Raw genomic sequence first — 10,097 nt, forward strand, 5'->3', positions numbered from 1 at the left:
TATATATATATATATATATATATATATATATATATATATATATATATATATATAGTACAAACACGCGTACTTTTCTTCGAGTCTCGTATTTTTGTTTACAATCGTTAACGTATATATTTCTATTGCTATTATTACTACCCTTTTTTACTTTTTTCTTTTGTTTTATCTCGATACATTCCTCTATCTCTCACTTTCTGCTTTTCTCTCTCTCTCTCTCTCTCTCCCCTCTCTCTCTCTCTCTCTCTCTATCTCTTTATTTGTATTTGCTTTCTTAGCATTCACCGAGCCTTTAGGATAGACTCGCAAACTCTTGGAAAGATTTGAAAAAAAAAATCGACGAAACGAAACTAATGAGAGTCGTCGTTGTCGGTACACGCGTAACGTACCGCGGGAGACACTTCTTTGGCAGGCACCCCCCCGAAGGGCGCGCCACGCGAGGCATCGACATCCTCCGCGAAAGCCGACCGAAAGCCGACGAGCTGCTGCCGATGGCCCGGGCGTCGCGACGACAGCGCCCGGCACGCCGCCACCCGACACACGCCGCCGCTCTAACGCTTACGTCCCACAACCACTACTACCTCTACAGTCTACACCCTTCTCTAACTCCCACTACTAACAGGGCCGTACACGTTATGTTATGTTACGTTACGTTTTTGCATTATTTATTTCGTCGAATATTTTATTTTTATTTCTTTTTTTTTTTTCTTTGCTCCCTTTGATTTGAATAAAACTTGTACATACTACTTACTTTATTATACATTCGTTATTATTTCCAAACGTTTTGTGGAAAATACAAATCTTATTTTCTATCTATGACTTATATATATATATATATATATATATATGCTCGTGTGTGTGTGGGTGTGTATGTGGGTGTATATAGCGTATGTATTCGAAAAGAAATGAACGAAGGTGAGCATGCGCAGATTAGGTCGTTTTCAGGAAGCAAGGGTGGCCACGAAGCATCAAGGCTCTCGTGCGGAAACTAATGTGACTAATGGCATGGAAGAAGCTGAACGACCGATAAATTACCATCATAATTCTATAGAGATCTTCCATTTAAAAATCAATGACAAGTGTCTCCCTCTTGTGAAAATTATTGAAATCTCTTACGTCTTGTTATGATATCAAGATTTCTTTTTCTCATACCTTTTACAATTATTGCATTTACGGATATATATGTATTTGGTGTATAATGGGAGAAGAACAAAAATATAAATACGATTGGAATACAAAAAGGATAAATATGATTAATTAGGATATTTTTTGTTTCATCAAATTCCTTCCAACTGATTTTCTATTTTCATTTTCCTTAAACAATCGTGATAACAATTTTATTGATTTTTTCCGTGACTGAATCTTCTCTATTCGTGATATATAATTCGGTAATAATAATAATAATTATATATATATATATATATATATATATATATATATATATAATTATTATATTAATAATTAATTATTATTTATAATAATAATATTATTATTATTATTATTAAATAATAATAATTATACATATAATTATTATTATTATAATATAATAATTGTGTGTGTGTGTGTGTATATATATATATAATAAAGTACGTAAAAATAACATCAATATTTCATTCATCCCTTTTCGAGTTTTAAGATTAAGAATAATATTCCTGATCGATAATAAAAATAACAGATATTAATACAATTAACTACGCTACACTATATATATATGTTATATGAGTATCTGATAATTCTATTGTGTTATAGTAAGAAACGTTCTTGTCCTTAGAATATCACAAATAAATACAGAATATATGTACGTGTATATTTAGTATGGTTTAAAGATGATGTTGTTCATTCTCATCCCAATAAAGGCCTTCCATACTTGATCATAATTTTTAATTCTCGCAATGTTTATTTATTTCATATGACGTAATGTATTCTAGGCACAGCTTTTTCAGATATTTCAGACACCTAATTTCCAACACACTTTTGCCAACCCAATCCGCCACATGCTATTGACACCACAACATAAACCATTACCTACAAATGCAGAATATTTCAAATTTTATTCTTTATATATTCGTTTCTTTTTTTTTTTCTGATAAATAGAAATGAATATATTTTTACATACTATTAAGATTGCTCCTACAATAACATAAATCTTAACGTTTTTCCAAAACAACGAACGTGCCAAATTCCTGCTGGTCTTTCTGAACGTAACAGACTAAAAATATTGTTTTCTTAGAAATAAAATTAATTCGATTGAATAAAATGATTTTAATATTACTTACACTAGCTGTCAAATTTTCGGTCTTGTTAATCAAAAGTTCTAATCTTTCTCCACGCATTACTAAATTGTCTATATTATTTACCATAATATCTTTTATTTCATCAAGTTCACCATGAACTTTGTATATAGTATCATTGTCCCTGGATTCGCTGTAATGTTTCTACAAAAAAGAAATGTATTATTATCCTTACGATTAGGCACATTTGAATTTGAAAACTTAACGTGTCAATTTTACCATTTCATTGGCTAAAACTCTACCAAATTCTGTATTCATGGCATAAGCCACAGCAGTTTGAGCTCCAGCTCCATAAACAGTTAAAAATCTACGTTTTATTTCATTGAGAAACAGGAATGCTCCGGATCTTTGAAAGTCCTAATATATATATATATAAAAAAAAAAAAAGACATAGTTTAAATCTTATTTCTGTTCAGAAAACAAATATGATATTTGCATAAGTTAAAGCATTTTAAAACAATATATAATGTATATATAATGTATATATAATGTATATATAATGTATGTATATATATTAGAGGGACCGGAAAGTAATGTCGTTTCTGCGCATGTCGATATTTGATTGTGATTAAAAATAAAAACTTGTTAAAAATTTATTCCTTTGAATTTAATTTAAGAAAGCGACATTACTTTTACGATCCACCTAATATATATTGTATAGCTTAAGATTTTTACATACATCGTCAGTAATGCACATGTAAATAATAGAATCCTCGCAGATATAATGAAAAAGATAAGGTCCTTGAGAATAAGTCATTTTATTATTTTCTGGTGGTATTTGTGACAATATTTTCTCCGTAACTTCTTCAAAATTACCGGCACATGTGGCATGATAGGCCAATATAGTGATTCCTCGGGACACAACGCTGTATAAAATAGGCATATTTTTTTTTTTTTTTTTTTGTTATCTGAAAAAGATAATAAATCTATTTATAATATTTTTAATGATAACTTTACATAATAAGACGATTTAGAAGAAGTTACATTGTACATTCTGTTCTAATAAATGATGTTTTTCAAAGTTTCAAGATGATTCATCGTAACTTAAACAAAGAGATGATTAATTTATCGTATAATCGTAAGTAACGATCTATGTCTTAAAATTTTTCAATATCATAAATATTAACCTAAAGGAAAATTAATTTTAATATCAATTTGATATTTTAAATTATTATACATATTTATATTTTTATATTATTATTATTATTATTATTATTATTATTATAAATTAAATAGCGCGAATCAATTCGAGAGACTTACATGAATAGTAACAATTTATACAATGAAGAAAAAAAAAGAAGACAAATATTACCTTGATACGTTCAATTAATGCGTCTTAACAAATGAAATGTATATTATGGGAATTTTTTGTCAGTGACAATAGTAACTGCTTCTCATGACCTGATATTAAAGGGACACAAACAATTCAATATTTATCGTCGATTTATCAATCTGCACTGATTCTGATAGAAATGTCAAAACACCCTCTTATGCATTATACACGAATATCAGTATTGCGACAGCCAACTCACAATATCATTTCTTTTTACAGGCTGTCGCATATAGTGAATAACAGTGAAATAAATTACAATATCATTTATTAGTATTTTTAGTTTTTTCATACTGCCAACCTTGGAATATTTACACAAAAGTATTGTCACGCGTTAACTTCAGACTGTACATCGTGTCAACTAGCGCCCTCTTAAATCAATATATATATATATATATATATATATATGTATATATTTATTTGTGTGAAAAACACAACCATTATTCTTTCTTTATTATATACCACGTTGAGGTAAATTGTATATATATTCTAATTTCAATTTATATTTATAATAATAATATATTTCGATTAAGAGTCAAAATATAATTCTAATTTATTGAAATATTATACTATATTATATAATATTACTATTAATGTTTTTATCTTATGTTGTACTTTAGATCCAGTGTTAATAATTTTTATATTATAAAGGAAGACAATGGGTTTGCCGCAAGTATATTTTGATATTACCGCAGATGATAAGCCTATTGGACGTATAATAATGGAATTAAGATCCGATGTGGTACCAAAAACATCAGAAAATTTTCGTGCTCTTTGTACAGGAGAGAAAGGATTTGGTTACAAAGGTAGTACCTTTCATCGTGTAATTCCAAAATTTATGTGCCAAGGAGGTGATTTTACAAATCATGATGGCACTGGAGGTAAATCCATTTATGGAGAGAAATTCGAAGATGAGAATTTCAAACTTAAACACACTGGACCTGGTAATCTATCCATGGCTAATTCTGGAGAAAATACCAATGGATCTCAATTCTTCATAACAACTACTAAAACTTCTTGGTTGGATAAAAAACATGTAGTATTTGGTTCTGTTATCAAAGGTATGGATGTAGTCAAAAAGATAGATAGTATTGGTACCCAAAACGGCAAGACACTTCAAAAAATAGTGATTGCAGATTGTGGACAGCTATAAAAATCTTTTTATTACATATTAAGTCTATCGGAAAGTTCTGTCCGTTTTTTAAATAAAACAAAATAATACATTTTTCATAATAAACTTTAATTGAATGAAATAATAACTTGAATAAATTTTATTGAGTGATATAATTGCCATTATTTTTTATAACTTCTTACTAGCGTGATGACAATTTGTACATCTCATTTTTAAAAAATGCCTCATCCCTAGGAGCAAAAAATTGAACCAGTGTTTGTCTGATATCTTCATCGTTTTTGAAATTTTTGCCCTGGAAAAAATTTTCTAAGGACAAAAACAAGTGATAATCAGAGGTTACTAGATTCGGGGAGTATGGTGAATGCGATAGAATTTCCCACTCTAGCCCTATGAGTTTCTGACGAGTCTCCAAAACAGTATACGACCTGGCATTAACATAAAGCAATATGATATCTTTCCTGTTGAACGTCGCCGGTCTCTTTTCTTGGAGTGCTATTTTTAAATTATCCAATTGCTGACAGTACTTCTCCGAATTTAGCTTTTCGTTCGGTTTCAACAGCTCAAAATGTATTGGTCTTCGAAATTCGTTTTAGAGATGGAGGGGGCAGCAGATTTTCCGGGTTCACAATATGTCCTTTCCCTTACGATATTTTCCAAAAAGTAATCCACTTTTCATCTCCCAGTTATCATCCAGTTCAAAAAGGGTTCGATTTTGTTCCGTGCAAGTAGAGATGTGCATATGATATAATATCGATCATTCAAATTCTTCTCACTTAACTCATATGACACTCATCTCGAAGATTTCCATACCAATCCTAATTTCCGAATATAGTCTGAAATGATTTGTTGAGCTGAATCAAGCCTTTCCATAATCTCCGATATTGTCAAAAAAGGATTTTGCTTTAACATGATCTTGACAGTATCGTCGTCGATCAAAAATAGTCGCCCAGAGCTTATCAGAAAGATCGAAATCAAAGCTATTTCAAATTTTTTGAACCATCTTCTGCATGTTCTATCAAGAACTGTACCAAATACTTTCAATAAATTTTTATACGCTTCTGTAGCATTTCTTCCTCATTGAAATTCGTACAAAATTCAGTGATGTAAATGAACTTTATCAGTAGTCATGAGTACATGATCGCGTCTCACTTACTACTAATATGAATTATCTTCATTTTAGTTCATTCTCTGGGTCAGTATATATTCAGTGATAAAAAGAGAGAACCAAATATGCATCAAATGAATATATGCATAATTATTGAAATTTGTTGTAACTGATACGAACAGAACTTACCGATACACCTAATACATTTTAATAAATATTTAACAATATTTCGATTTGGACCATTCATCCACCATTTATGTCAAATTTATGTTTAATAATATTCCTTTTTGATTCTCTTATTGTCATAATATAATAGAAATTAACACCAACATATGCGTGATAAATGATACTTCCTTCTGATATATATCAATACCTTTCTTTAATGTTCTTAATAATATAAAAGGTAAATAAGATATATATTTACATTTTCACATGTACACACACACACACACATATATATATATATATTTCTCTTATATTTCTATATATGTAACATGCGTTAAGTATGAATTTAATTAAAAAATATACCTAACACGAAATACATTTAAATTCATGTTATTCAATAATGATATATCGTAATGTACTAAATGGAAATGTTACAAATAATTGACTAGCACATTAACGAACTTATTCTATTTAATACATATGTATCTGAAATAATGTTGCCTTTGTATAGAAAGCCTACGGGCAAGTAAATGCATATTTAATAATTATTGTCAGTGATTGCATATAGGTAAATTAACGACAAAAAAGATGTTAAGTTCTACGATCGATGCGAATATTAAAAAAATGGCGTATGTAATAAGACATGTTATACCGATGCCACGATTTAATTTAAATTTGTTACACGCGAGAGATACGTATAGGATGAATAATGTAGAAAAAAGAGATACAGAACTATAAACGAGACCCTGCGAATTAATTTTAATGCTATGTTCCCCTGGTATGGTTGGTATTATGGCGGCTTTCACAAACCATGGTAATCCTAAACAAAGTAGAACGTCGAATACATTCGAACCTATCGAATTACTTATTCCCATGGATCCAAGACCTAAACGAATAAAAATTATTCATTATATTGGCGATCATATATATATATATAGATTATAATTATCTGTTAATTATAATCGTTAATTACCTTGATTTGTTACGATAACGCTAGATACAGCTTCAGGCACGCTCATACCAGCCGCGAGGAAAGTCAATCCCATGATCGAGTCAGGAATATCGAATGTATCACCTTACAAATTATATATGTATGTATACGTGTGTATATGTATTTTTATTAATAAATCTAACAATCTTAATTATCAAATGAGGAAATTTAAGAAATAAAAAAAAAAAATATCTACCGATAATCGTTATTACCCATCCTACTATGTAAGACGTGCTAGCGATCCATATGATGCACATGATGAATGTTAAAGGATACCATGTTCTTAATTTCGGTCTCCTGCAATCTGGAATCGTAACGAGCAGTACCAGATTGATCGGCCATGTTAAAACCCACCATATTCTTTCGTACTTCGAGCTCGGCCAACTTGTCATACTTACGATTTCAACTGTGAACAGTAAAAAATATATTATATATGTATATATATATATATATATATATATACATATATATAAAAGAGATTTTTCTTTATTCTTTTAAGTTTCATAAAAACACTCACGTGCTTCTTCCTTCTCGCTCGTACCGAAATTCTCGATGTTGCCGTTTTTCATGTACGCTGTATAAAAAAAAAAAAAAAAAAAAAAAAAAAATGAAAAGAATAAAACATTAAAATTGACGAAAAAAAGAAGAAAAGAAAAATGTATAAATCAAATTTTCGTATAATTTTATATAAATTTTCAATCGTACTGCTAGAAATAAGAGGACTATTCTCGGAGATACTCTTGTACGCTTTTCTCTTCGACGTGACACGTTTTATAAATCCATTGATTCTTCCATTGAAAAACATTGCTAAAAGAAAAAATATAAATAAAGAAGGAAGCTGACGAAAAGAAGAATTGGAGAGATGAAGAAAAAAGAAAAAATAAAAATGAAAGAAAAATCCTTTATCAAAGTCATATTATTTGTTCCATCAAATTTTTTGAACTTACCCGAAATATAAAGTATATAAAATATGATGAGAATCAAGCCTTCGTACCACTCGATACGACCGTCTCGAAGTGTTATGATCAATAAAAGTACAGTGAAAGAGTATGCCAAGGTATCGCGTGTGATGGGCCACCATTCTAAATGTAGTGTCTAAAAAAAGAAAAACAAAAGAAAGAAGAAAGAAAAAGAACATCTCTAACAACTTGTTATTATCGATTCGATTATAATACTCGAGATAATGTCTCTGTCTCTCCCTCCATATCTCTCTACCTCTCTCTCTCTCAATATATATATATATATATATATATATATATATATATATATATGTGTGTGTCATATTCTTTCTGTACTCGAGTACAGAAAGACAAAGATATATATCATTATAAAAATATATTCTTATGATAAACCAACCTGTTTGGCAAATAATCCACAGCAAGCTGGCACAGCAAGTATGTTGAACACAGCGGAACCAACGATCGTGCCTACACCTAAATCTCCTTCCGTTATAAAAGTTCCAATAACATTGATGAATAATTCTGGACTGGAGCTGGCTGCTGCCATTATGGTTGCACCGGCGACGTCCTCGCTCACTTTCATCTCTAGAAAATGAATTTCATCGATTAAGAAAGTAAAATACTTTTCTATCGTATCAACAGATAAAAAATATAAAAAATATAAATAGAGTAACAAAATCAAATAACAGAAAAGAAAAGATTACTCCTTTTAGGAGTCTCTTACTTTCACATATTTTCTTTATCGCAGGTACAAAAAAGTCGTCACAGATGATCGCCAAAAGTAAAAAGAGATAAATAGCAATGGCGAAATGTATCGCTATGAAACCAGATCGTCGTTCTGCTCGCGTTAATCCATCCGATGGGAACTCATCAATGGCCGGTCTTGTGCAATTCTCTCCTATAATTTCCTTTTGCACTTCCACCGTTTGTAAGAGTTTGCGAAAATCTTTAAAAAATAATGAATTAAATAAATAAAAAGAAAATATAATAAAATAGAATAGAATAAAAGAAAAAGATGAAAAAGAAGAAGAAGAAACGAAATTGAAACAAATAATCAGGATAATAATTCGTTCGTTCGTTTATTCATTCGTTCATTCATTGATCTAACGATTTTTACGAGCTAAGCATATTCGATAAAATTCACTATCTGGGAAACTTGATTTTTTTCATTTTTTTCTTTTATATATATATATTATACATATGTATATATTTTTATCTTTTTCATCTGATGAAAGAGGAAGTCTTAAGAGGAGGTACCTCGCAAGAAGAGCAAGAGGAGGTTGTCTCTAATTCGATCGAATTAAACCGTACCGGGTAATTTCTCGTCAAGTTGGCAGATTATAAGACAAAATAATCGTCGTAACGTAACGTCGTCCTCTCACGCGACGCGGACGGTTACCCGCGGAACTCTCGAGAGATCTTTTTATTCGATAATGCTTGAATCTCGAGCGACTTTCGTCATACGACGCATTTTCTATGAAATGAATTTACTAGGAATGAAAGATCATCGATGGTAATATTTTATATATATATATATACATGTATATACATATATATATACACATATATATTTATACATGTATATATATATATATGTGTGTGTGTGTGTACATATATGTAACTTTTATGAGCCTTATCGTGTGAAAGAAAAAATGGAATTATATCATTTCAGGAAATCGTTTCGAACTAAGGAAATATTCAAATATCGAATATTTATGACGTATAATGTATAACGATTGAAAGTAAAAGAATTATTTCGTTACTTTTTTACTATTCTTTTTTTTGCTTAATACTCACGAGCCTTCCTATAACCGCTCACAGATGTAGGATCTTTTGGATTATATCCAGTGATACTAACGCAAAGGAAGTACATAGCAGGTATGGCTATCACGAATAATATCCTATATGCGATCATATGCCTGTGTCGTCGTGCCATAACGATTGTAGAAAAAAAGAGAGAAAAAAAGAACAAAAAAGAAAAGAAAAGGAGAAGAAATTACGAATCTTCGTTGTCGAAAAGAGAAAAATTAGATATAAGTAAAATAACTTTCTTTCTTCGTTTTTTTTTTCTTTTTTTTATTGGAACGTTAACATTAAGAAACTTAAAATATTTGTTATAATATTCAA

At 30.0% G+C, this 10,097-nt stretch overlaps 3 protein-coding genes across 4 annotated transcripts; 1 reads left to right on the forward strand and 2 right to left on the reverse strand.

The window, feature by feature from the left end:
• Nucleotides 1–1,836: 1,836 nt before the first annotated feature.
• LOC124950001 (vesicle-associated membrane protein 7) lies at nucleotides 1,837–3,851 on the reverse strand. The gene is made up of 6 exons (XM_047496016.1): nucleotides 3,601–3,851; nucleotides 2,968–3,196; nucleotides 2,508–2,645; nucleotides 2,274–2,432; nucleotides 2,114–2,206; nucleotides 1,837–2,022 (listed from the first exon to the last, which is right to left on the reverse strand). Exons 2-6 carry the CDS (start codon nucleotides 3,169–3,171, stop codon nucleotides 1,954–1,956), a joined length of 663 nt encoding a protein of 220 aa, XP_047351972.1. The 5' UTR covers nucleotides 3,172–3,196; nucleotides 3,601–3,851; the 3' UTR covers nucleotides 1,837–1,953.
• Nucleotides 3,852–3,957: 106 nt separating this feature from the next.
• On the forward strand, nucleotides 3,958–7,170 carry LOC124950003 (peptidyl-prolyl cis-trans isomerase-like). Of its 2 annotated transcripts, XM_047496020.1 has the most exons (3): nucleotides 3,958–4,089; nucleotides 4,239–4,316; nucleotides 4,401–7,170. In XM_047496020.1, the coding sequence occupies exons 2-3, from the start codon at nucleotides 4,277–4,279 to the stop codon at nucleotides 4,769–4,771; spliced, it is 411 nt and encodes a 136-aa protein (XP_047351976.1). In that variant the 5' UTR covers nucleotides 3,958–4,089; nucleotides 4,239–4,276; the 3' UTR covers nucleotides 4,772–7,170. The 2 variants fall into 2 exon arrangements, with proteins under 2 accessions (XP_047351976.1, XP_047351975.1); XM_047496019.1 differs by having other exon boundaries at nucleotides 3,961–4,089; nucleotides 4,239–7,170.
• LOC124949995 (sodium/potassium/calcium exchanger 4-like) lies at nucleotides 4,838–10,039 on the reverse strand. Its single transcript, XM_047496006.1, has 9 exons — nucleotides 9,768–10,039; nucleotides 8,695–8,916; nucleotides 8,368–8,555; nucleotides 7,959–8,106; nucleotides 7,717–7,818; nucleotides 7,529–7,585; nucleotides 7,208–7,417; nucleotides 6,994–7,095; nucleotides 4,838–6,906 (listed from the first exon to the last, which is right to left on the reverse strand). The coding sequence occupies exons 1-9, from the start codon at nucleotides 9,904–9,906 to the stop codon at nucleotides 6,572–6,574; spliced, it is 1,503 nt and encodes a 500-aa protein (XP_047351962.1). The 5' UTR covers nucleotides 9,907–10,039; the 3' UTR covers nucleotides 4,838–6,571.
• Between the last annotated feature and the right edge of the window lie 58 nt (nucleotides 10,040–10,097).

Source organism: Vespa velutina, chromosome 6 (genome assembly GCF_912470025.1).
Source record: "Vespa velutina chromosome 6, iVesVel2.1, whole genome shotgun sequence".
NCBI lineage: Eukaryota > Metazoa > Arthropoda > Insecta > Hymenoptera > Vespidae > Vespa > Vespa velutina.

Bases quoted from the DNA above. Each gene is read 5' to 3' on its own strand.
- LOC124949995 (XM_047496006.1), bottom strand. From the start codon at position 9,906: ATGGCACGACGACACAGGCATATGATCGCATATAGGATATTATTCGTG. The intron at 7,819-7,958 runs GTAAGTTCAAAA...TTTTTCTTTTAG, and splicing joins TTATATACTTTATATTTCGG to CAATGTTTTTCAATGGAAGA. The intron at 7,418-7,528 runs GTGAGTGTTTTT...TACTGTTCACAG, and splicing joins GAGCGAGAAGGAAGAAGCAC to TTGAAATCGTAAGTATGACA.
- LOC124950001 (XM_047496016.1), bottom strand. From the start codon at position 3,171: ATGCCTATTTTATACAGCGTTGTGTCCCGAGGAATCACTATATTGGCC. The intron at 2,207-2,273 runs GTAAGTAATATT...CAATATTTTTAG, and splicing joins CCGAAAATTTGACAGCTAGT to TCTGTTACGTTCAGAAAGAC. The intron at 2,023-2,113 runs GTATGTAAAAAT...CTGCATTTGTAG, and splicing joins TTGTAGGAGCAATCTTAATA to GTAATGGTTTATGTTGTGGT.
- LOC124950003 (XM_047496019.1), top strand. From the start codon at position 4,277: ATGGGTTTGCCGCAAGTATATTTTGATATTACCGCAGATGATAAGCCT.